Below are 25890 nucleotides of genomic sequence, written 5' to 3'. Positions count from 1 at the left end.
CCTTGATCAGTTGTTTTTAGATGCAGATGTTAATCATTAAAGCTGGGCCCAAGCTCCACTGCTAATAGGGTTAATGGAGCTTGTCTTTGGCCTTGGGCAGAGACAATGTGTGTAGACACCTTGGTGAGCCAATCTTAGTAAATGGTGCCTAGGCAGGTTTTTCCAGTGTTTAAGTGCACTTTATAAAAACATAACAGAGACCTGGGCATCATCACTTTAAGGTGAACAGTCTGTTAGAAAATGGCAAGATATAATCCAAGTAATAGTTTGGCTTCGCGTTTTCCCTGCTGTGGTGGCTTTCTTATGCTGTCGTGGGAGGCGCTGGCCATTTGGGTGCCCCTGGAGCCCTGGCCCTGCCTGTCGGCGACAGCCCCACCCCGCGTGTTTGTCTTTCTGCTGGAGGAGGTGAGGCGGGGTGGGGTTCCCGCCCGTCTAGAGCTCAGGCTGTTTGCCTTTCAGCAGCTGGAGGAGGCGAGCAGCTCTAAGGCGGTTCCCAGGCCCCTTCCAACCCCTGTGTCGCTGTGTTTGCTTCTGGCAGAGTGTCCTGGCCCTTGTAAGCTGAGGAGCTGAGGCCGGACAGAGGGGGACGCGTGGACAGACGGAGGACGCGCTGGCCGCTGGACCCCGCTGCCTCCCCCGTCTCTCCGCTGCCCGCGCCCGGAGGATGAGCCCAGCCTTCAGGGCCATGGACGTGGAGTCCCGCACCAAGGGCATCCTGCTGGAGCCCTTTGTCCACCAGGTCGGGGGGCACTCGTGCGTGCTCCGCTTCAACGAGACGACCCTCTGCAAGCCCCTGGTCCCGAGGGAGCACCAGTTCTACGAGACCCTCCCAGCCGAGATGCGCAAATTCACTCCCCAGTACAAAGGTGAGCCCCCAGCGCCCGTAGGGGATGCCAGGGGATGCCAGCGCCGGGTGGAGGAGACGCCAGGGGTGGCGGCCGTTGAAGGTCTATGCCGCCTTTCCGGGAACCCTCATTCCCTCCCACTCACTGTTTTCCCTCGTCCTCCTCCCCTTGGCCCTCAGCCCAGCACCTCACACCCTCAGTTTTCAAGCCCTGGTAAGATTGCTCAATTCTGTTTTGTTTTGTGGATTTGTTTTGAGTTTATTTTGGTGGAAGTGTTTTATGTTCAGGTGTCTCTTGATGCCAGAAGCCATAGTCTCCCCTCGGGGGAACAGCGGGAGAAGACTTTGGGAGGGTTTTACCCAGAATACTTGCCGCCTGGGTCTTCTCCTCCAGGAACTCAGAAGCCGGGGTGATTAGGTAGGCTGGGAGCGGGGTTGATTGAGTCAGATGGAATGCAGGAGTGGGAGGCCTGTGCTGATTAGCTGAAGCCCTTTGCTGTTACGGAATGTCCCTGCAGTTGCTATCTGAAGAACCCCTTTGATTCACATATGGTGGCTTTTTCTTCCTTTTTACAATGCATTCATTTTTCGGGGGACATCAGCAGCCACCGGCATGGTGCGGCCTTCCCTGGGGGTGGGGGTCAGATCCTTTGTAAATCAAGGAAGAGCCCATTAAGGAAATTAATTTTAAATTTGCATTGCCCGGTTGTACAAAAGACTCTGGCACAACTAGGTTCTTCTGGGACTGTTAAATGTTTTTTAAAGCCAGAATGTACTGGGTGCGCCTCTCTTTGTAATCTAAATATGTATATGTGTTTTTGGTGGGGGTGGGGGAGTTGGGGGCCCTCACTTGGTCCTTCTCTGTTATTTTTTCCAGGACAAAGCCAAAGGCCCCTTGTTAGCTGGCCACCCCTGCCCCCTTTTTTCCCTTGGTTCTTTTCCCCGTGGCCACAGGGAAGTGTGGTCCCCTGAATTCCCCACCCCGGCTCTTCTGCACCCAGAGCTGGGGGGTCACCTCAGAAGTGTCGTCTCTCTGAGAGAACGCATTCCCCTGCAGGAGCAGGCAGGCAGCAAGGACTGAGCAGATTGAGTGATCCCGGGCAGAGAGGCCTGGGAGGAAAGGCGTTCAGCTAATCGGTTGTAAGGCTTGCTCGTCGGCACCTGCTGAAATGCTCCCACCTGACAGCCCCCCTCAAAGACTGTTTAATTACACCTAGCAGGTTCTAGAGACTCCAGGGGGAGAGCTGCTTTCGAGGCCACCACGCGTCTGTGCTCCCTGCCCAACCCCATCTTCCTTCTGTTCATTTTTTGTGACTTGAGACTACAAAGACCAATAAAGTGACATGTTTGAGAAGGACTGAAGGCGTGGGGCACCCGCCTGCCCACGTGGGGGTGCTGTGGGAAGCCTTTCTAGGATATCTGTTGTGCTGTGTGGTTTGTTTTGTTTACCCATTTATTTTGCTTTGCTTGCACAGTCTTCCCTTACCCTTGGATGCTTCTTACCACCCCTACCCGCCAGGCAAATCTGTGTCCCCCAGGGACTTCAGCTCTTCTTCGAAGTAAGCCTTGAGGCTGTTGGTATTTCTCTTTAGGGAATTAAAAATTTCTGCAAGATATAAAGAGCAAATGTTTTACGTCTCTCTCAGGATTAGAAGAGTTCCACAAAAATTAATAAACATTTTCAACGATGGAAAAATGTGTCTTGTAATTCTTTGGCTCTTGCCTTGTTGAGTGCATCAGAGAGGAAGACTCTAAGCCATGTTTGCTCCCTAATTGCTTGTCTTGTATGGTGTCATCTTTTCTAGCTGTTTTGATGTTTGTTAGGTTTGCAGATGAGTTTGGGGCCTCTGGCAACAGAGAGACTAAGGAACAGGGTAAGAAAAAAAAAAAACAAATGTTACAATCATGTTATTTAGAACGCATCTTCCTGTAGAATTAAAAGTCTGCTCTGCTCCTCATCCCCTTTCCAGGTGTGGTGTCTGTGCGCTTTGAAGAAGATGAAGACAGGAATTTGTGTTTAATAGCATATCCATTAAAAGGGGACCACGGAACTGTGGACAGTGTAGACAATTCAGACTGTGAACCAAAAAGTAAACTCCTAAGATGGACAAACAAAAAACATCATGTTTTAGAAACTGAAAAGACCCCCAAGGACTGGGTGCGCCAGCACTGGAAAGAGGAGAAGGTGAAGAGGTGGGTGTAGACTGAGAGGGGAACCCTGGGCTCTGTGGGAGGGGTCTGAGTCAGGGCCTGGCCTCCCGGAGCCAAGGACACAATGGTCTTAGTAGGTGCCTCATCACCCAGTGGCCAGTGCCCACGCGGCACGCCCGCCTGGCTCCTCTCTAATTAGATCATACCATTTTGGGGAAATGGCTGCTGCAGCAGCTGTAAATGACACTCAGCTGCTCATTCCTTCCGTTACTGCTCTGTGCCAGGCCTTCTGCTGTGTTCTGGGATGTAGCAGTGACCAAGACAGGAGCCAGTCTTGTACCTCAGGTTGCTCAGAGATGGTGGAGGACGGAATAGTCTCCCTGAAATTCGGAGGTCCACCAAAACAGGGCCTTCAAAGTGTCACACCTTGGCAGAACTTGTGAAATAGAAGTAGTATATATACAGTGTAGTATCTATAATGTAGCTAAGCAAGTTGACTTACTCCCATGGAATTTCAATTCAGATTTTCCCAGCCACCAGCTTTCAGAGTCAGACCAAAAACCAAAACAAACCCATTGCCGTCGAGTCAATTCGACTCATAGCAACCCTATAGGACACAGTAGAACTGCCTTATAGGGTTTCCAAGGAGCACCTGGTGGATTCGAACTGCCAACCTTTTGGTTAGCAGTCGTAGCATTTAACCTCTACACCACCAGGGTTTCCTTCAGAGTATGAGGACCCTAGATATACCAGAAGCTGGGGTGGTCCTGGCTAAAGAGGGCAGTGGAGGCTGCCTGCCTGCTTTTAGGGGAAGTGGGGAGATGAGGGCAGAGGCTGTTCTTGCACCTTAGGTTCTCCTTGCTGTAGAAAACAGTGGGCTGCCTCCTTAATTATTTTTTTAAAATAAACTTTATTGAGGTGTAATATATATTCAATAAAGTGCACCTGGTTGAGGCGTTCAGTTGAATGAGTTTTGCAGATATATACACTGTAACTACCACCACAGCAAGATGGTAAACTTCCCATCACACCAGGAAGTTTCTTTGTACCTTTTTGGCCGTTAATGTTGACAAAACATAGTGATTTACTGAATCCTTATCTCTTTATAGCCATAAGTTGGAAGAAGAATTTGAGTGGTTAAAGAAATCTGAAGTCTTGTACTACAGTGTAGAAAAAAAGGGAAATGTGAGTTCCCAGCTTAAACACTATAACCCTTGGAGCATGAAGTGTCACCAGCAGCAGTTACAGCGAATGAAGGAGAACGTGAAGCATCGGAACCAGTACAGTATCCTTTGTTCACAGAGCATCTCTGTCTTGGGGCGGGGGAGAGGATAGTGAGGAAGGCCCTTGGAACCCAAAGAGAGGTTGGATTTTTTTTAGTTTTGGTTGAGTTTCCTCCTCTACCAGGACTGTGCCAGGACACGCTGTGCGATAACCATGGGCAAATCACACCTTCAGGGCTAAGGGCTGGCGTGGGAGTATAGGTAGTAAGGAAGGGAGGGGTGAGGGGTGCTTCATGGAGGGGCCAGTCTGCACTGGGTGGGCCTGGGTAGCCTAGAGGAAGAGGGCAAGGGACTGGTCCCTGTTGTCAGACTCGTGAAGGGGTCCTTACTCAGTGCTCACCTGCCAAGGCCTGGAGCATAACTATCCTTTAAGTCCTGGTTCCCCAGACCAGGAGATGGGCAGTGCATGAGGAAAGCACCAGGGCCCTTTTTTCCCACCCCCAACCCTTGCCCATTAAGCTATGCTTCATTTGTTTAGATTTTTTTTTTTTTTTTTTAATCATCTAACGGCAAGGGGGTGTCTCAGATAAAATTGAGGATTTTTCTTTTCTTTTTTTTTTTTTTTTAACTTGTCATTAGGGGAAAATTTAAACATGTTAACAATAGAATAATATGTTGAACTCGTAAGTACCCATGACCCAGGCTGAACAGTTAACCCACTTTTGTGAGTCTGTCTATATACACCCGGCACCCCCCAGCTGGATTATTTTTGAAGCAGATCTCAGGTATATTATTTCATCTGTGTACACCTCAGCGTGTATCTAAAAAATAAGGATATATTCAAACATTATTATTCCTTAAGAAGTAGACAGTACTTCTTTAATGTCAGATACCTAGTTTTGTGCCCACGTTTTCCTCATTATCTCATAAATATGTTCATTGATGGCTTATTTGAATAGGGATCCCAATGAGGTTCACGCTCATCTGGTTGCATGAGTTTGAAATGTCTAAGTCTTTTTAGATGCCCCTTCCCATTTTTAATCCTTGGAGATGTCAGGAAAACTGGGTGTTGCAGAGTTTCCCACAGTCTGGGTTTTGCTGACTGCACCCCTGTGGTTTCTCTGTCCCGTGTATTTCCAGTAAGCTGATAATTGGATCTAAAGGCTTGATCAGATCCAGTTCAGTTTTAGGGGTGGGGGCAAGAGTCTGTCATAGAAGGTATTATGATGTCCAGCAGGAAGTACAGTGTTTTAATTGTCTTTCTCTTTTGGCTCATCATTACCTTAGCTCCATTTTTTCATTACGTGATTTTCTATTTCTGTCATATTCTTCATCCGTTACCTGCAGTCTTTCTATAAAGGGGAACTTACCCTCATCGACTATGTGGTTATTCTGAGGTATAGTCCATATAGGGAAGAACAGGTTAAATGTTTATTTTCCTTCATTTACTAGATACTTGGAATAATGAGTGTTCCTAACATCCTCCAAAGATGACCAGTGAGTGTTTTAGTATCACTGTGAGTGCATGGATTTAAATATATTTGATGTGTCCATTGCAGTTGTCCTGACTGATGCTCACATCTTAGGCCAGTAGCAGCCTCTTCAGGTGGGCTTCTAAGTCATTTTGATAACATCCACAGTAGTCTGTGATAGCTGTCTTGCTTTCTGGCATGAAAAGATGCTCCAAGGTCATGTATATTTCCTCCCCCAGATGTGGGCTCAGACTTTTGGCAGGCTTTTTGGTAAAGGGCCAGATAGTAAATATTTTAGGCTTTCTGGGCCATACTGTCTATGCCACGGCTCTGCTGTAGTAGCATGAAGGCAGCCATAGACAGTAATGTAAGTGAATAAGCGTAGTTGTGCTCCAGTAAAACTTTATTTATGGCCTTTCAAATTTTTGGTAAAATTTTCATGTGTCATGAAATGTTATTTTTCTTTTAAATTTTTTTTTTTCCCCATTTAAAAATGTAAAAACCATTCCTACCTTATGGGGTATACAACAACAGGCACGGGGCGGTAGCTTGCCAATCCCTTCTCTAAGGATCCCTGGTTTCTTTTAATGGGAAATGGGAAGGCCACAGTTTGGGTGTTAGGGGTGTTCCTCCTGGTCATTGTTTCTAGGCCTTTTCAGTGGACACAGCTAGGAAATACACATTTATTCTAAAGAAAAATATTTTCCTGAATTCATACTGATATTTCCAGTTCATATTTAGGACTTAAGATTTACTGAGCTTATTTGATGTTCTATTTGTAATTGAGGACAGTATGCTGCTGGACGCTAGTCCTGCCCCTGGCTGAGTTCAGGGGATTATGTATCTTCTGGGAGAAGGGGACAGGAGGAGATGTGAAGGTTCTCTTAGTTCTCTAGCCAGCCTTGGGTTTCCTCCCTGAGAGAAAGCAGGACTGACGCGGCCCTCTTTAGCTGGCTGGCGTGAGGCCCTGTGGGCCTCGGCTTCTCTGGAGCACTGTGTGCAGGCATTGTGCCCCAGGAGTGCCAAGGCCCCATCCAGCAGCACTTCCTCTTGGGGGAGATTGTCCTTAACCACTCAGAATTTATTTTGCTGGAGAACCTGACCTCTCGCTATGAGGTACCTTGTGTCCTGGACCTCAAGATGGGTACACGCCAGCATGGTGACGATGCTTCAGAGGAGAAGGCAGCCAACCAGATCCGCAAGTGCCAGCAGAGCACATCTGCGGTCATCGGGGTGCGCGTGTGTGGCATGCAGGTGAGGGGTGTGCTGGCACATGGCATGGGCTGACCAGGGCATCCAGTGGCTGCCACTCCTCTGCCCTGGCATAGTCTTGTTTTCTCAAAAGATTTTAGAAAAGATACACGCATACCTGTGCAATCGCCTCTGGGGCTGGCCTTGCTCACTAAGTCCACCGAATCCAGGACAGGAGTAGGGAGGAAGGAAAGATGGTTAGGCCCTCACCATGGACCCACATGCCAAGCACAGGGGGCTGGTGCACAGTGTTGGAGGCCAGGTCAGAGGGCTGCATCCCAGGAGGGGGGTGAGCGGGGAGGACAGCAGCTCATGTGCAGCTTTTGTACGTGACAAGTTAAAGAACCTGATCCAGGGCCGCCACACTGCCTCCCTTCCCCCTCTACCATCCCCAGGGTCCAGGCTCTGAAACCACCCTCAGCTCCTGACCTGCTGCTGGTCTTCCTTCCCACAGGTGTACCAGGCAGGCAGTGGGCAGCTCATGTTTATGAACAAGTACCACGGGCGGAAGCTGTCAGTGCAGGGCTTCAAGGAGGCACTTTTCCAGTTCTTCCACAACGGGCGGTACCTGCGCCGAGAGCTCCTGGGCCCTGTGCTCAAGAAGCTGGCTGAGCTCAAGGCAGTGTTAGAGCGACAGGAATCCTACCGCTTCTACTCAAGCTCCTTGCTGGTCATCTACGATGGTAAGGAGTGGCCGGAGGTGGCCCTGGACTCAGATGCTGAGGACTTGGAGGACCTGTCAGAGGAGTCAGCCGACGAGTCTGCTGGTGCCTATGCCTACAAGCCCATTGGCACCAGCTCAGTGGACGTGCGCATGATTGACTTTGCACACACCACCTGCAGGCTGTATGGCGAGGACAGTGTGGTGCATGAGGGCCAGGACGCTGGCTATATCTTTGGGCTCCAGAGCCTGATAGACATTGTCACAGAAATAAGCGAGGAGAGTGGAGAGTGAGCCTGCCGACTGCACTGGAACCTGAGAGACTCGTTAGTCCCAGACCAGCTGTGCTGCGTCAGGGAGGCGTGGAGGAGGCCAGCCTGGCCAGGCGGTTGCCCCTGCAGCCTGGAGCTGACCCCCAGAGGCCTCTGTGAGCCCTGGCCTGAGCCAGCCCCAGCTGCCCTCGGAGTCTTTATTTATTTTAACTGTTTCTTCAACATTCCACATTTGATGATGCAGATACCTCTTTCTTCCCTGAGTGTAAACGTTCCAATACAGATCTTTTTGTTAATTGTACACAGTGCTGCTGTCATTCTTGCCAGGGGCAGGCAGCCTCCCCTACCCCCTAATCCTCAGGAGCCTCACCACCTGCTGTGACCTCCACCCTGGCCTACCTCAGAGCAAGATTCTCCTGGCCACCACTCTCCCCGCCCAGACCCCAAACTTCCACAGCCTCTTGGCTTGGTCCTTAATCTCAACCCAGCACCCTGAGGTCACCCAAAAAGGACCCATACACACACAACTGGGCCCCTCTGGGGTCTGTTCTGGTTTAGTGTCCAGCACCCTCTACCCAAAGAACCCCACCTGATACAGGTCTTCCCCTGCCCTTGTGCACCTTAAGCCAGAGTTGGGCAGCAGGTGCTCCAAACCGTAAGTCCAGCTTTTGATAGCTCCTGCTCTACTAAACCAAAAGAAGAAAAAACCTGTTGCTGTTGAGTTGATTCCAAGTCATAGCAACCCTATCGGACATGGTAGAACTACCCCACATAGTCTCCAAGGAGCACCTGGTGGATTCGAACTGCCAACCTCTTGGTTAGCAGCCATAGCTCTTAACTGCTATGCCACCAGGGTTTCCTGCGCTCTGCTAGCAGCTGCTAAGTGGCTGGACACTATGATGTCAGATATCCTGGAGCCAATGCTAGGGCCTCAGGTAGCTTCCAGGCTCTGTGGTAAAGGGACTCAGAAGGGTGGGTCTTAAGGAGAGGGGATGTTCTGGGCAAAGTGGCATTCTTGGCTATACCACCTGTCCCCACTCCTACACAGTCCTGGGCATGGCTACGGCTACACTGGTCTCATCCTTCACAAGTCTTCCAGAGAAGTACCTCAGCTCCAGGAGGAGAGATGGTGGTGGGAGGTCTTGAACTGCAGCGCCCGTATCCCCCGGAGGGGTGTAGACCCTGTGCAGAGAGGGCAAGATCTAGGGGGTTCAGTTCTAGCAGCCCCACTTCCCAACCCCTTCTGTCTCAGACCTTCTCAGAGCCTCCTCCTTAAGGCCCACTATGCCTATGTCCACTATGCCCAAAAGCAGACCAACAGCATACACAAGCCTGGCCATGCTCCCAGTCCCTGCTCCCTGGGCCCAGGTTTCCAGTGGGGAGTGCGTGGTTGAACACAGAAACGGAAGGCCCCCAGGCACCCTCTAGATCCAGGGCCTTCAAAGATCTGGAGGTCAAGACACTGGAAAGGTGAGCTGGCCAGTCATGGTGCACTGGCCACGTGGCACCCCACTCCCCACCCTTCATGAGCCCTGCTGTCTGCCCTCAGAAGGGCGCACCAGAAATAACAATTTGGAGTTTTAAGTCCTGTAAAGACAATCAAACAAAGCAATGTGAGAGTGACTGTTAAGGGTGGGTGAATGACTGTATGCTGTGAGGGAGGGAGAGAGTGTCCCAGGCAGAGGGAACAGAATACTCAAAGGCTCCAGGATAGAAAGGTAGAGTGAGAAGCCAGCAGCTGAAGGGAGGATACCAAAAAAAACCAGACCTGTTGCCATCAAGTGGATTCCGACCCATAGCGACCCTTTAGGACAGAGTAGAACTGCTGCAGGATTTTCAAGGCTGTTATCTTTAGGGAGGCAGACTGCCACATCTTTCTCCTGCGGAGCCGCTGATGGGTTCTAACCGCCAACCTTTTGGTTAGCAGCCTACCGCTGAACCACTGCGCCACCAGAGCTCCTTTGAAGGGAGAATGAGGGGCCCTAAAAGGATGGGAGGAGTTTGAGTAGGGGAATGGCCCGACTTGGTTTCTGTTTTTACGGCTCCTGCTCCCCACTGCCCACCACGGGAGGGAGGCGGCCCGAGTGAGGACTTGCTGAAGAAGGGTGCAGAGACCAAGAGATGCCGATGAGGCCAGGCCCCCGCGGGGGCATACAAATGTTGGATCATCCAGATCCAACAATGGGACCGTCCTCTCGAGGTCGCTGTCCTCTCTGTTAGTGGGTCCGGGGCGACAGAGGCGCGTGGGACTACGTGAAGGACACAGAACAGAGGACATAGCCCCTGCCGTTGGGACTTCGTGGGGACAGTTCCTTTATCGAGGCCAAGCGCCCGGACTTGAGCGGGAGAAGGGAGTGGAGGGTCAGGCGGGGGAAGCCGAGGCCGGGGTTTCGGAAGGAGGACGTAAGGACCTAGGCGTCCGGGAGGTCCGGAGATGACAGGGCTGCGGGGTCTGGAGCCCCGCCAAGCCACGCCGCTTGGGGCCGCCAGGGGGCGCGGCGCTCCCGCGCGTGGGCCACAACACTCCTGGGGCGGGGCTGCGGCGGGCGCGCGCGCGCACGCGTGGTGTCACGGGGCGGGACGAGCGCGGCGCGGCGCTCCGGGCCTGGAGTCTTGTCTCTGCAGCCCTCGCCGCCTGTGCTGCCCCGGCGCGGCGCCGCCCGGCCCCATGTACCGCGCGCTGTACGCGTTCCGCTCGGCGGAGCCCAATGCTCTGCCATTCTCTGCGGGCGAGACCTTCCTGGTGCTGGAGCGCAGCAGCGCGCACTGGTGGTTGGCAGCGCGAGCGCGCAGCGGCGAGACGGGCTACGTGCCACCTGCCTACCTGCGCCGCCTGCAGGTGAGTGTGCCCCTCCTCGGCCTGGCCTCAGCAGCCCAGAGACTGGGCACCGTCACAGGTCCGCAGAACCGACCCCAGGGACCCGAGGCCTTCCGGAACCCGAGGTCGGGATTTCCAGCACACAGGAAGTTTGAGAACCTGACCTTGATACCCAAGACTCACGGGACTGGGACCCCAAGAGCCAGAACCCCCTATAAGAGACGAGGCCCTTCACAGCCAACTCTGAGGACTCCAGACCTACCAAAAGTTTAACTCTGGGACTCTCAGACTCCTGGGGACCCCAGACCCGTAGATAGTTTAGGACCCAGTATCTGAAACCCCATCTGAATAGCAGTCAAGAGCCAGACCTACGAAACTCTGGCCAGTTCCCCAGATCCCTAAGACCCCAGGCCCTTAATATGCCGCTTCCCTGGATCCCCAGGCTCTCACGCTCTTGCCTCCTGCCTTCAGACCCCCAGCTGGAGCCACGTCCTCCACCCCCTGAGACCTGGGCCACCTTGGACAGCACCTGTTTTCCCAGCCATCTCCCAGTTCTTCAACCGCCCCCCCTCCCCCCGCTTGGACCCTGGAGCCATAGACACCCCAGATCCCCTAGGTGACCCTAAGCCTTGAGACCTCATTGTCTTTCACTGCTCTTCCCAAGACCCGCAACCCTCTTTGAACCAAGGATCCTAGCCACTGCTGACACTCCCTGGCATCACTACCCCCACCACAAGTCAGGCCCCGATTTCTTAGGCTTTCTTCTTCTGAAACTGGGGGGATCCATCCTGCCCTGTCCCCAGCCTGCAGGGGGGCTATTCCCATTGTGAGGAAATGAGCTCCCTGACGGCTTCCCTGGTCTGGCCACAGCCCCATTTCCTTCCAGTGGGGGCTGCAGCCCCCCTTTCTGTTTCCTCAAGAGTAGCCCTGCTACAGAGGACAGGATGGGGCACCTGCATCATGTCTATTCTGACCACAGGGAAGAAGGGCCTGGAACCTCCAGGCCTGGCCTGTGGCAGACACCGCTGTCCCCTGCTAGTCTAGCCTTTAGGAAAGATAGTGTCCTAGTCCAGTTCAGAATAGAAATAGTGAGATAAATTTGGACATCAGTCGTCTCAAGGAGTTGGGTCTGGAGGCTTCCTCACAGACCCTCAGTCTGATCCTATCTAGGAGTACCTGGGTTGAGAGTAGGGGGCCCTGGACACCTGAACTTCTGAGTCTAGGGTGTGTCATACCCAGCCTATCTGGGGCCCAGTGCTTGTTGGAGGCCTCTGAGGAAACGCCTGCCTCTTCCCACACAATAGGGCCAGTGGGGCTGGACATTTGGGGAGGGCAAAGAGGCTACCATCTTCTGTCTTGTATGTGTGTCTCTCTGTCTCGGTCTCGGTTTCTTTCTGTGTATTCTCCTCTATTTCAGTCACCCTGACTCTTTGTATCTCTCATTCTGACGCTTCATCTTTGTGTGCGCGTCTGTCTGCTTCCCTCTGATCCCTTTCCTCTCTCTGTCTCATCCCTCAGTTTCTTTCTGCGTCGTTGTCTGTCTCCTCCTGCCTTGGTCTCCCTCAGTCTGCCTCAACTCTCCTCGGAGTCTCTCTCTTGATATCTTTCTGACTGTGTGTGTGTGTCTTTGTCCTTCTTTCCCCCTCTCTCTGTGTCATGTCACCCTGCACTCTGGCACACCCCACATCACCTGGAGGGCTTTGCTGACCTCTGTGTCCATCTGTCTGTCCCCATCAAGGAAGCTTCTCAAATTTGCTCTGGAGTGAGGCCCGCTCTGAGGCCCCTTTGTAGCCTAATGGACTGGGTGTGCCAGGGACGGTGGAGGGGTGGAGGTGGCTGGTCCCACAGCTGCCCCCTCCCCATGCCAGGCAAGCTGGGTAAGATTGGACCCCTGGGTTGCTGGGGATAGCGCAGAGCCTGGGGCAGGAGCCAGGCTCCTCTCTCATGTCCATCCTTTGCCACAAACAGAACTGCTGCTTCCCAGGGCAGGTCTTGAGGATTCCTAGGACAGCTTGACAGGGATGAGGGCGAGCAACCCGGAAAGGGAGGGGAGGTCCCTTCCGCCAGTCCTCGGCTTCCAGGGCCTGCAGAGGGCTCCCTGGGGGCAGGGCTGTTCTAGAGCATGACCTTTGTTTTGTGAAGGACCAGCAAGCTCCAGAGTGATTTATTAAGGGTTCAGACAGGAGGCTTCCTTCCTGACAGCTCAGCCCGGACTCTTGAGCGGAGCCCGGGGCGAATGTGGGAGTGCCATCTTAGCCTCATGCGAGGGGCCCTGGACTGTGTTTTTGCTCTGGACCCCTGGTTTATGGAGACATCTTAGCTGAGACCCTCACTGTGGGGTGAAAACTCCTGAGTGGGGCCCTAGTATGTAAAATGGCAACGTGGGGACACCCTGTGTCCCTGCTCCCTGAGTGACTGCTTGAGAACCCCATTCCATACACTAGTTCAAAAGTCTGTGCTTGTACCCAGTATCCCAGGCTCTGGATCCCAGCCTGCCCTGGGTTTCGTCCTGGGCTGGATCTGGGCTGGGCACCCCCACTGGGCCCCCAGGTCTAACTGCCCATCCTCACTTCCCCAGGGCCTGGAGCAGGATGTCCTGCAGGCCATTGACCGGGCCATTGAGGCTGTGCACAATGCAGCCATGCGGGATGGCGGCAAATACAGCCTGGAGCAGCGCGGAGTCCTCCAGTGAGTGAGCATGGTGGGGTGGCAGAGAGAGTGGGGCATGGGGAGATGAGGGTGAGGGGCCTTGACTGTGGGGGGCCCAACGTCCCACAGGGAGCATGTAAGGACTTTGGGAGTTGTGAGGTACCTACCAACAGTCTCCCTGCCCCCTATCAGGAAGCTGATCTGCCACCGGAAAGAGACCCTGTCCCGCAGAGGCCCCTCAGCCCCCAGCCCTGCAGCTATGACCTTATCTACCAGCGACCACCATCTGGATGCCGCTTCTGCCAGGCAGCCCAATGGGATGTGTCGCACTGGGTTCAAGTGGCAGCACAGCCTGCCCAGTTCTGAGCATGTTGGGGCAGCTGGAGGTCTCTACCAGGTATGTGGTGAGGGCACCCTGGGGAAGGAGGATGGGCTGAAGGCTTTGTCCAGAGGCTTCAGGTGTCCACTCGTGTCAGAGATGCAGCCCAGAGCTCAGGGTCCAGCCAGGCTGCCACCCACGCCCTGTCTGTCCTAGATCTCACCACAGCCTCACCGAGTGGCACCAGCCATGCCTCCTCCACCTGTGAATCGTCAAGACCGCGAGGCTCTAGTGGCCTTGGGGAGCGGTGAGAAGGCGGGAGGGGTTTCGGGGAACTAGGGGACACCCTGTGCTTGGAATGACTGCTGTGCTGGTGTCAGGGAGACAGGGGCTCCAGGCTTGGGGGAGGGACAGGGCCCATGTTGGGTCGATTGGGGGCACTGGGCTTGGTGGCGAGACAGGGCCTGGTAGAGGAGCTGGGCTCTGCATTGGGGGACAGGGGCTCTGGGCTTGTTAGGGTAGGGTCCCTGGGGGCTGCCCCACCACAGCATCTGCTCTGCCCACAGGTGGCCGCACCGCCACGCCCTCGGTGGGGAGCTCTGTGTCCGGCAGCCCCTCAGTCAGCAGCACCTCCCTAGACACACTCTACACCGGCTCCAGTCCGTCTGAGCCCGGCCCCAGCTGCTCACCCACACCCCCGCCTGTGCCCCGCCGAGGCACCCATACCACTGTTTCCCAGGCCCAGCCCCCTCCATCCAAGGTGTCAACCCCCGAGCCTCCGGCAGACGAAGTGGCAGTTGGTACAACCTCGGCCCCTGACGAGCTGGAGGCCCTGGGTGCTCTGAGCCTGGGCACCACAGAGGAGAAAGCAGGGGCTGAGACGGCTGTGCCAAGGAGCATTGGGGCAGAGCTGATGGAGCTTGTGCGGAGAAACACCGGCCTGAGCCATCAGCTGTGCCGTGTGGCCATCGGCGTCGTGGTGGGTCACATCCAGACCTCCGTGCCAGCCAGCTCACCTGTCATGGAGCAGGTCCTCCTCTCGCTGGTAGAGGGCAAGGTGAGGGTGGGTGGCACAGCTAGGAGCCTCCCCACCCAGTTCCCACCCTCATGCGTTTGTCCAGCCTTACCAGGTATTTGTCCAGCTCCAGCTCTGGGCCTTGGTTTTGCCGGGCGCTAGGGACATTTGAGCTGAGCCCTAAAAGGAAAAGGGAGGAAGAGCATTCCAGGCAGAGGCTCAGCCTGAACACAGACCGTGAGGCAGGGCCGAGCTTGGCTTATGGGAGGAAGTAGAGCAGAGCCAGCATAGCTAGAACACAGGGAGTGAGGAGCAGCGGGGTGGGAGGAGATGAGATCTGGGCACGTGTGGGTGGCCCAGAGTTCTCTCTGACTGCAGGGAAGGAATGGACTTAGGGCCTGGGTGAGGACAGTGCCTGCTGGCCTTGGCAGTGGAGAGAAACCAGTGCTTTAAGAGCTGTAGTGGAGACCTGGGTGCTGACCCAGCCGTGAGGGGGTGAAGTGTATGGGCATCGTGGGCTGGGACCCTTTGCCAAGGTTGGGACACTGGTCAGGGAACGGGATTGGGAGGCACTGAGCCGACTCTGCACAGTGGGGGCTGGATGGGCCAGAGGTCCCTCTCTCCAGGCTCCCCAACTCGTGCTCTGGTTTGGGGCACGGGAGGCGGTAGGTCAGTGGGTTCACCTGTGCTGGGCATGGCGGGTAGTGCTCAAGGGAAGTGTGGGAGGCAGGTGGGTGGCAGGCCTGGTGGCCACTGTGTGTAGATTCAGAGGGTGGGGTCTCAGTCACATCAGACAGTGACAGTCCATGGCTCACCTGAGGCTGTTTGTCCAGGTCTGGGATGGGAGGCGTTGTTGGGAAACACTGGTACACCTCATGCAGGACCCTGTCCCAGGAGGCCGTCAAGGCCAGCGCCTGGGGAATCACTTAGGGAGGGGCTTTAGAACTGGGCCAGTGCCCTTGGGAGCCTGGTGTTGAGGGATGGGCACGGGAGCAGGGCTTATGTGGCAGGCTGAGTGGGAGCACTGGGAGGAACAGTGGATGCAGGGAAGAGAACTGGGGTCTGGTCCTCTCACAAATCGTAGGAGAACAGTGACCAGGGTAGCTCTGGTAAGTGAGGCCAGAGCCCCGTCGCCAGCCTGGAGCTCATGCCCGTGACCTTGGGGTCTAGATCAAGCTCTCTTCCCAGCTATGAGCCATGAAGGACTTGAGCTCAGAGAGTAGAGCCCCATGGGTGGACTTCCCAGGCCTTGGGGGGCTTCCTGGAGGTGGTGACAGGCAGGGAGTGTGTTGAGCCATGCCTCTCCCCGCAGGACTTGAGCACAGCCCTGCCCTCAGGGCAGGTCTGCCATGACCAGCAGCGGTTGGAGGTGATCTTTGCAGACCTGGCCCGGCGGAAGGACGATGCCCAGCAGCGCAGCTGGGCCCTGTACGAGGACGAGGGCGTCATCCGCTGCTATCTGGAGGAACTGCTGCACATTCTGGTGCGGAATGGGGCGCGGGGTGGCCCACGTGTGGAGCAGTGACCTCTACCCTGCACCATCCCTCTCCAGTGCTCGGGAGTCTCCCAACATGTATGGGCTCGGCGCTCACATGTGGCCTCACAACTCCCACTGGGTGACTCCATGACACTTCTCCCCACAGACTGACGCAGACCCTGAAGTTTGCAAGAAAATGTGCAAGAGGAACGAGTTCGAGTCTGTTCTGGCCTTGGTGTCCTATTACCAAATGGTGTGTGTGAGGCTGAGGGGAGGGCCCAGAGGGACCTGGGTGAGGGGGGGCTGGTGGGCGCTGAGCACACAGGGTCCCCTGCCAGGAGCACCGGGTGTCGCTGCGGCTGCTGCTGCTCAAGTGCTTCGGCGCCATGTGCAGCCTGGACGCGGCCATCATCGCCACGCTTGTGTCGTCTGTGCTGCCTGTGGAGCTGGCGCGGGACATGCAGACAGACACGCAGGGTGAGGCGGGCTTGGGGGTTCCCACCATCTGGGGGAAGTTCCCACCATGGGCGGGGGCTCTGACTGCCTACCTTGCCCCCTAGACCACCAGAAGCTCTGCTACTCCGCTCTCATCCTGACCATGGTCTTCTCTATGGGGGAGGCAGTGCCCTACGCACACTATGGTGAGAAGGCACATTACCAACCAGCTGACCACAGGGGGCCCACAGCCAGCTGAAGCCAGGACCTGTGGTCTGTGGGCCTGGGGACCCGCTGGCCACAGCCTGACAGGCATAGGATGTCCCCAGCGTTCACAGGGAGGCTGGGTGGTGTGGGGAGGGGAGGGCAGGCTGCAGACCTCTGTGTGCCCCACCCCCAGAGCACCTGGGCACACCCTTCGCTCAGTTTCTGCTGAGCATCATCGAGGACGGGCTACCCTCGGACACCACAGAGCAGCTGCCGGACCTCTGCGTGAACCTGCTTCTGGCTGTCAACCTGCACCTTCGAGGTGGGGGCGAGGCCCAGGCGGGAGGTGACTCACCAGCTCGGGGCACTCCAGGCTCACCACCCATGCTTCTGTCTACGCCCATGTCCTTCTTCAGCCCCTGACCAGAACGTCATCATGGCCGCCCTGAGCAAACATGCCAATGTCAAGGTCTTCTCTGAAAAGCTGCTGTTGCTCCTGAACAGAGGGGGTGAGGGGCCCAGATATCTGTGCAGTTCCCCTTCGATGCCCTGTGACTCCATGATCCCCTGTGATGACCCCATGACCCTTTGGGGTGACTCTGGGACTCCCTTGAGAACTGCCCTGACTCCTGTGACCTTTGTCTCCTAGATGACCCTGTGCGCATCTTCACACACGAACCGCAGCCACCGCACTCCGTCCTCAAGTTCCTGCAGGATGTGTTCGCCAGCCCTGCCACGGCCACCATCTTCTACCACACGGACATGATGGTGCTCATCGACATCACTGTGCGGCACATTGCAGACCTGTCACCCGGAGACAAGGTGCCTGGAGGAGGCTGCAGTGAGGACAGGAACCATGTGGAAATGGAAGAAAATGGGGGGATGTGCGACTGAGTGGAGAAGGGGCCCCAGGGGCACTACTCAAGCCAGGTAGGTGTGGGAAGCTGCTCAGAAGCCGTGCCAGTTGTGCCAGGACCTGAAGGAGCCAGCCATGAGGTGGGGTGACGTGTTTGGACGAAGCAGGAGTCGCTTGAGTGGCGGGAGGTGAGGAAGAGGAAGTGGCGTTGGCACAAAGCCTGGAGGGAGTTGTTTCCTCTCAGGAGGGCAAGTTTCCAGAGGGTCCTGTGCAGTGATGACGTCATCTGACGTACATCCTGCATGAGATGTAGACGGTATGAGAGCAAAGTGGAAGTGAGAGCCAGGGAGGACGCTTCACAGAGAAAGCAAGAGGCAGAGAGGAAGCTCCTCAGGCTGCCCAGGGGGCGTGGATGGGAGGGGGACGGGTCAAGGCATGATGAGAAGAGGTCAGGCTTAGGGTGTATGGGAAGTGGTTCCAACAGGGCCTGCTGCTGGATCAGATGTGGGGGTGGGGGGCAAGGGACCAGAGAACCAAGGAGGACATGGAGAAATTTGTCTTGAGCAACTGGGTGGATGAAGTGCTGGTTACTGAGGTGGCGAAGGCGGGGGAAAGAACTGTTTTTTGGAAATGTAAGAGTTCTGCTTTCAATGTGTCAAGATTGAGAAGATCCCTGCTAGGCACAGGGGTGTCAGGGAGGTGGTGGGGTGCCGTGTGACTGGAGAGAGGTGCTCTGGAGCTGCCTGAGCGCACATGTGGTGGGAAGTCTGTGGTGCGCAATCACCTACGGAATGAAATGGACAGGAAGCCCGGGGCGATGAGCAGGGTGAAGTCCAAGAGGAAAACCAAGAGAGCAGGAACCCCGGAGCCACATGCTTGGAGGGAGAGGGAGATGGGCTGTCTCCACGCGGTGAGAAGCCTAAGTAAGATGAGAACGGGCTGTTGGATTTGCCACATTGAGATCAGTGGCGACTCACAAGAAATGTCGGTGGAGTGGAGGGAGAGGAGTCTGAACGGGATTTGAAGCAAGGGTAGCTTCAGTGGGGGCAGCTCTGAGTTTTGCTGTGAAGGGGAGAGAAAAATGCAGAGTCACTGGAGGAGGATGTGGAGTCCGGGAGAGTGCTTTAAATGGGGGGATGCCGGCACCTGTCATGGGCCAGGGAATGATCCAGTAGCATGGAGCAGTGGGCCATGTGGTGGGGACTGGGCCACCGCAGGAGGCGAATAGCTGAGGCAGCAGGCCAGGCCCGGGCCTGGGGGTTGGGATGACCCCGACGGGAGCAGGGGCCGTTGGTTCCTGTGTGGACGGGTGAGATGTGAGGGTGAGAGGGGAAGACAAGGGGAGGTTTCTGAAAGATTGCTTCTGTTTTCTCTGTGAAACACAAGTCCAGCCGACCAGGAAGTTCAGGTCTGGAAAAGGGGGAGAAAGGTGTGCGGTAGTCCTTTAGGGAGAGCAGACGCAGTGAAGAAATGCCGTGGGCGTCCCAGGCAGTGCTGAGCATCCATCTGGGGTGTGGTCGCGACAAGCTCAGGCCTGTGGCGCGGCTCTGTAGCTGTCTGCTGCTCAGACGTGGCAGTGGATGCGCAGGCACCTCAGTCTGAGCAGGGTTGGGAGTTAGCAGGGCGATGCTGCTCAGAGGAGGTTTTGGTATTGATTCCTCTGCTCAAAGGGGAAGAGAAGTGAGAGAGGGTGAGGGTGGCCGACAGAGAAAAAATGCTGAGGTCAAGTCAGTGGACTGGGGGTCCCAGCGAGGACAAGGAGGAGCTTGGAGGTTGAGTTGTAAGGGCTGTTGGAGCTGCTTAAACCAGAGGTGCTGGGAGTGTGGGTTGCAGGGAGGGGTGTTAGAGGTCGATTCAGGGCGTGTGCGGATGGTTAGATGGCCGGGCCTTAGAGGTGGTTGGGACTCAGGTGTGAGGGGAGGGAGGAATTAGAAGAGGACTCCCGGGCTTCTGAAGCCTGGCGCGCGATGGGTAAGCGCTCGGCGGCTAAGCAAAAGGTCGGCAGTTCAAATCCACCGGCTGCTCCTTGGAAACCCAATGAGGCAGTTCTGCTTCGCCCTATAGGGTCACTATGAGTCCAAATCAACTCGACAGCAGTGGGTTCCTGGGCTTCTGGCTGGTCATTTGGATGAGAACAGTGCTCTTTATTAAACAAGATAAGAAAGCCTTCAGTGGTGGGAGGGTGGGGGGGATCATTAATTGGGTTGTGGGTATATGGGTTTAAGATCTCTCTCAGATACACGGGAGATGACAGGTGGGCAGTTGGATGTTCTTGCAGGGAGCTCACAATAGAGTTCCAGGCGGGAAGTGTGAATATGGGTCAGTATTTGAAGCCATGGGTGTGAACGAGTTCTTCCAGCACGTGAGAGGATCAAGTGAGAAGCAGAGGGCCTTTGACTGACAGACAGCAGCACCTCGAGGACCCAACATTAACCGATAGCCAGGGGCCCACTGCCTCCCCTTGCCACCTCTCTCAGCCAGAACTTCCCTGGGTCGGCCACATCCTGGGACCATCGGTGGCTAGGATGATCAGTCATTCACTTACTCATTTAACACCTGTTGAGGGCCACTTCCGTGCCAAGGATGTTATGAGCACTGGGGATGCAGCCTTGGTGTTCGGTGGTGTGAGCTGGTCCACAGCCCTGGGGTCCACGTAGCTGCCATAGGACAGTAGTGGCCTATCCCTGTCTGGTGGCAATGGCAGGGCCTCCCTGAGTTGGCCTGCTCTTCCCACAGCTGCGCATGGAGCACCTCTCCCTGATGCATGCTGTGGTCCGCTCCACACCCTACCTGCAGCACCGCCACCGGCTGCCCGACCTGCAGGCCACACTGCGCCGCATCCTGGCAGAGGAGGATGCCTCGCCCCAGTGCCAGATGGACCGCGTGATTGTCCGAGAGATGTGCAAGGAATTCCCAGTGCTGGGCGAGGCCCCCAGCTAGCGCCCCCTCTGCCTCCCTTCCCTGCAGCCCCGGGCAGAGTGCAAGAGACCCCAGGGGCTTAGCTCCAAGAATGTTTGTACTGGCAGTGTGAAGGGAGAAGGTGGTGGAAGCGCCCTGAGCAGGGATCCCCCCACCCAAAGTAGACGTAATGCTTGGAGGGGCCAAATGTGGGATTGGGGACCATGGTCTGGGAGCTGTGCTGGGCTGGGGGGAATGTGCAAGCTAAAGCCCCTCCATCCCCTGGTAGGCTGCCTCTTCAGCATGCCCCCCGTCCCATACGTACACGCATACTCAGAGTCCTGCTGCTGCCCTAAGCTGGGCCAGTGCCCCCATCCCCACCCGACCTGGTCCGTTTCCTGGACCTCAGCAAGCCATGTCCTTGGGGTGAGGGGAAGCACCTCCCACCAGCTCTGTTCTTTGCCTTAGCTTTGCAGTTGAGTCCTGCTCATGTGCTCCTCCCTCCCCATGGCCAAGTTGCTGCTTTGAAAGCAGGATCTTGGGGACAGGCCATCCATCCTGGAGCCTCACAGGATGGAGTGATGGCCCTGAGAAAGCCAATGACAGAATCTATTTTCTCTGTAAAAATACAGACTGAAAAGCCATGTGTATTTTCCTATGTGCTGCATCTTACCTTTGGAAATAAACCACAGGCATCTGAAAACAGACTTCCCTGTGTGATGCTGGTTGGGATGGAGGATGGGCAGGGGCCACTGGGGACTCAGAACCCGGTCACTCTGCCTGCCCTGACCTCTCCAGCCGGAGGTGGTGATGACACCTGGATAGGCCTGGTCTTCAAGGCCCCTTGAGCTCTGTTCCAGCCTCTCCCCTGATCTCCCACGTCTCCCGGGCCCCTGCACAGCAACAAGTGCCCCGTGCTCCATTTACCTGTCTGCCCCTCCTCTAGGCTTTGCTTACGTCTTTCTTTTTGCCTTAAATGCCTTGCCTACCTCCCCTGTTGAAATGTTGAAACCCTGTCATCCTTTCTAGCTACTCAGTAAAGCAGTTCCCACCCCCAGCCCTGGCCTCCCAAGTTAACAGAGGCTCTCACTATGTGGGGGCAGCCAGGGACTTACAGGCGGACACAAATCAGAAGTAGTTTTTGTCAGTTCCCATCATTTTTTACCCAAGATGACTGTCATCACAAGATGCCACACATCCAGAATTACTGTATTGACACTCTAACTTCCAGCCAAGACTTCTGGAAGAAATCCTCTACAGCAAGAAGCATAGGGCTACCAGGGCTGGGGGTGGGGCCCCACGAAACAGTTCCTTAGGAAGCTGAGGCGGGAACATTCGACAGGGAACCCATGGGAACAAGGCACAGGAAGCTTATAGGAAGTCATTCCTCCTTAACCATTGACTGCTTTACAAAGCTAGGTGCACAGGCTCACCTGGACCTGAGTAGGGGTTGACAAAGTTTGATCCCAGTAAACCCCTAAGGATAAGGAACCCTGGAAGCACGATGCTTACACGCTCAGTTGCTAACCAGAAGGTTGGCAGTTTGAACCTACCAGCCGCTCTGAAGGAAAAGAGATCTGGTGATAGGCTCCTGTAAAGATTACAGCCTAGGAAACCCTATGGGGCAGTTCTACTCTGTCCAGTAGGGTCACTATGACTTAGAATTGACTCGAGGGCAAACAACAACAACAGAGCTCTGTGGGGCACAACCTGGTCACCCCTCTTCGTCCTGGAGGCATCTTGACTCCCCTTTCACACTGTGACTTCCAGTCACGACTCCTTTCTCACTGGGGTGCTGAAGACAGAGAACATTATTCACACAAGATAGTGTAATTTGGTGAAAAGCATAGGTCCTCAGGAATCTAAGGCAGAAACATCTGACAGCCTCCAGCTCTCTGCTCTGTTCTCCATTAGGAGGCACGCGCCAAGCTAGTGGGAAGAGGAGGGCTGTGCTGTGCCATCTGTCTCAGTGCTGGCACCTATAGCCTCCATGACGGGAGCATCAGAAGCCCCTGTCCACAAATCCGGGGTGGAAAGGAGGAGTGTGCTGTCACAGTATAGGGAGAGCAGCTAGGGTCACATAACAATGTATGTATAAATTTTTGTATAAGAGACTAACTAGAACTGCAAACTTTCACTTAAAGCACAACAATAAAAAAATTGAAAAACCAAAAAAAAAAGCCCCTGCCCACTTCTGCAGGATTGTCCAGGGGGCCCTTGATGGTGTTTTAGAGGGTTGCAGGAGCCCCAGCAAAAATGCTCTGGGGGGTCCTGGACCCAATCCCCTCAGCAATGGTTTTACAATGCAAACTTAGAGCCACCAGGAGAGATTATCTTCATGATTGGCTGGAGAATTCCTCTCAGGGAGGGACCTGTCTTTGAGGGAACATCTCTATGGCTGCGTAGAAGGATGGTGGACTTGGGACGTATGTGGCTAGGCAGGAGAAAGAGCAATGAGAGAGAGAGAGAGCCACTCCGTGAAAGAAAGAGGGGGTACTTGGGTGGGGTTAAGAAAAACTCAAGAAATCTTGGTGGGGGAAGTGAGGGATGGGGGCTTGGACTGACCTCTGGGCTAGAAATGGGCACCTAAAGGTGCTGGCACCGTGTCTGGGAGACAGGCACTCTGGACCTCAGCTGCACACACATAAGGCAACTCCAGTTTTCCAAAGTGGTTGCTACCAATGTACATTCCTCCAGCAGTTTCAATTGCTCCATATCTTTCCTGAAACATGGTACTGTCAGTGTTTTTTTTTTTTTTAATCTATTTTGATGGGAATATAGTGACGTTTACTTTACTTCTAAATTTGCATTTCCCTGATGATTAAAGAGGTCGAACACCTTTCCATTAATTTCCTGGCTATTTGGGTATCCTCTTTTGTGAAGTGCCTGTTCAAATCTCTTGCTCATTCATCTGTTGGGTTTTCTATCTTTTATGGATTTGTAGAATGTATTCAGGGTATGAGTCCTTGGATTATAATCTTTCATTTTCTTCTCCCACTCTCTTACTGTTGTCTTTTGATGAAAAGAAGTTCTGACTTGTAATGTAAACCAATTTAGCAATACTTTCCTTTATGGCTAGTGCATTTTGTGCCCTGTGAAAAAAATCCTTGCCTGCTCTAAAGTCATGAAGATCTTCTGTGTTCTCTTCTAGAAGCTGTATTGTCTTTTCTTTCACATTCAGATGTCAAATCCATATGGAATTACAGAGTAGAGGTCTCATTTCATTTTTCTATATGGATATCCAACTGATCCAGCAGCACTTACTGAAAAATCTATCCTTTTGAGCTGCTCTTGTCAAAATTCAAGTCTCCACACATTCATTGACCTGTCTCTGGACTTTATTCCGTTGGTCTGTCTGTCTATCCCCGCATCAGCACCACATGGTCATGGTTTCTGTAGCTTGTAAATCTTAATAACCAGTAAAGGAAGTTGTCCCCCTACTTTGGTTTTTCTTCAAGACTATCTTAGGTATTCTTGGCCCTCATACATTTTAGAATCTAGTTTGTCAAATCACACACACACAACAGTCTACTGGGATTTTGATTAGAGTTGTATTGAATCTATGTACCAATTTGGGAAGAACTGGCATTTTTACAATATTGAATCTTCCTATCTTTGAACACAGTTTTTCAGTCCATTTATGTCTTTCTTTTGATAATGTTTTTTGTAGAGTCTCTGCACATCTTTCATCAGATTTATTTTGCAATATTTGACGCTACTTGATGGTATCATTGTTTAACATTTTTATTTTCTGATATAGAGATTACAGTTGATTTTTATAAATTTACCTTGTGTCCAACAACTGTGCTAAACTCATTCATTCTAATAATCTATCTGTAGGTTCTTTTGGATTTTTTACATACACAATCCTGTTGCTTATAAATGAGTTTGATTTTTTCCTTTCCAATACTCACAACTTTTATTATTTTTCTTGCCTTACTGTACTGGCTAGGCCCTCCAATACAATATAGAGGCTCGTGGTCATGAATGAAAATAAAATGAGACTGATTAGCACGTTTGTGTGTTTTTCTCAGCAATCCTGTACTACCCAAGTGATAAGGAATACACATAGTCTGTTTTAAATTGGGTTAGATTTTAGCCCAAAAGACCTCTTTAAAGTGTTAAAAAGCAAAGATGTCACCTTGAAGACTAAGGTGCACCTGACCCAAGTCATGGTGTTTTCAATCGCTTCATATGCATGCAAAAGCTGGACGATGAATAAGGAAGACCTAAGAAGAATTAATGCCTTTGAATTATGGTGTTGGCGAAGAATACTGAATATTCCATGGACTGCCAGAAGAACAAACAAATCTGTCTTGGAAGAAGTGCAACCAGAATGCCCCTTAGGAGCAAAGATGGTGAGACTACATCTCACATAATTTGGACACGTTATCAGGAGGGACCAGTCACTGGAGAAAGACATCATGCATGGTAACATAAAGGGTCAGCAAAAAAGAGGAGGACCCTCAATGAGATGGATTGACACAGTGGCTGCAGCAATGGGCTCAAGCATAACAACAATTGTGAGGATGGCGCAGGACTGGGCAGTGTTTCATTCTGTTGTACATAGAGTCACTGTGAGTCAGAACCAACTTGATGGCACCTAACAACAACTAACAACAAGATTTTAGCCCACGGGCAACATGGCACTATAAGTCAGAAGCACCACACCATCCCTTTGCAGCAAAGATCAGAAAAACTAACTCAAACAGAGTTACACATCAATCCTGAAACACTAAGCATCAAATGAAGAGATAAAGAACTCAGCCAAGCACCAAATGGAATAAGAAACTGACCGAGAACAGAGAGCAAGGAGAGATACATGCAGAGGTCCCCTATCAGCTACCGCAGCACGGATTCGCCATCTTGGACTCCTATCAGAGATCAGTGAAGAGGGGGTACGAGAAAGCAACTTCAGGGAGCTTCCAGCAGGAGACAGAAAAACCGGTAACCAGCGATACAGGCTTTCCCACCCCCCGCACACTTCTTCACCCCCAGTTAGCCTCCTCTGCTTCCTGCAGCCACAGTCTCTTGGCCGGGAAGCACCAGCTTCACCCTGGTGTCACTTGGATTCCACCCGCCCACACAGGCCGGCTCTCTGCGTGCCTTTTGTTGGCTGCTGGTGTTGCTTTTTTCCGCTTCTTTAGATTTCTTCCTTACCTCTCACCACCTCCCCCTCCTTTCTCTCAAATACCTGGCTCCGTGCACCATCTTTGCTTCTTCCTGAAAGGCTGCAAAACACTGCTTGACTGTGAAACTGCTTCCCGGCCTGTGCTGCCACACTGGTGGGACGCCCCCCCCAGGGCTTTTTTGTTTATTTGCTCTGATTTGTTCTGTTTTGA

General features: G+C 53.6%; 2 protein-coding genes across 5 annotated transcripts in view; both read left to right on the top strand.

The window, feature by feature from the left end:
* Positions 1 to 8175, top strand: part of IP6K2 (inositol hexakisphosphate kinase 2) — a 28564-nt gene extending 20389 nt beyond the window's left edge. For 3 of the 4 annotated variants that reach the window (XM_004368503.2, XM_023726685.1, XM_023726683.1), the window contains 5 exons: positions 539 to 866; positions 2815 to 3037; positions 4105 to 4280; positions 6769 to 6944; positions 7396 to 8175. In XM_004368503.2, the coding sequence (XP_004368560.1) occupies positions 665 to 866; positions 2815 to 3037; positions 4105 to 4280; positions 6769 to 6944; positions 7396 to 7896 (1278 nt within the window). In that variant the 5' untranslated portion in view covers positions 539 to 664 and the 3' untranslated portion in view covers positions 7897 to 8175. Of the gene's footprint in view, positions 1 to 538; positions 867 to 1765; positions 2719 to 2814; positions 3038 to 4104; positions 4281 to 6768; positions 6945 to 7395 lie in introns of those variants that run through there. The other variant, XM_023726692.1, reaches the window with a different exon arrangement.
* A 2279-nt stretch (positions 8176 to 10454) lies between these two features.
* On the top strand, positions 10455 to 20590 carry NCKIPSD (NCK interacting protein with SH3 domain). The gene is made up of 13 exons (XM_004368502.1): positions 10455 to 10713; positions 13271 to 13380; positions 13534 to 13738; positions 13877 to 13967; positions 14227 to 14717; positions 15988 to 16158; positions 16319 to 16405; positions 16491 to 16629; positions 16713 to 16793; positions 16988 to 17116; positions 17211 to 17303; positions 17444 to 17616; positions 20387 to 20590. The coding sequence occupies exons 1-13, from the start codon at positions 10543 to 10545 to the stop codon at positions 20588 to 20590; spliced, it is 2145 nt and encodes a 714-aa protein (XP_004368559.1). The 5' UTR covers positions 10455 to 10542.
* Positions 20591 to 25890: the final 5300 nt, after the last annotated feature.

The sequence above is a fragment of the Trichechus manatus genome, unplaced genomic scaffold (genome assembly GCF_000243295.1).
Source record: "Trichechus manatus latirostris isolate Lorelei unplaced genomic scaffold, TriManLat1.0 scaffold00001, whole genome shotgun sequence".
Lineage (NCBI taxonomy): Eukaryota > Metazoa > Chordata > Mammalia > Sirenia > Trichechidae > Trichechus > Trichechus manatus.
The sequence above is the reverse complement of the archived record's forward strand: the minus strand, read 5'-3'. Positions and strand labels throughout refer to the sequence as shown.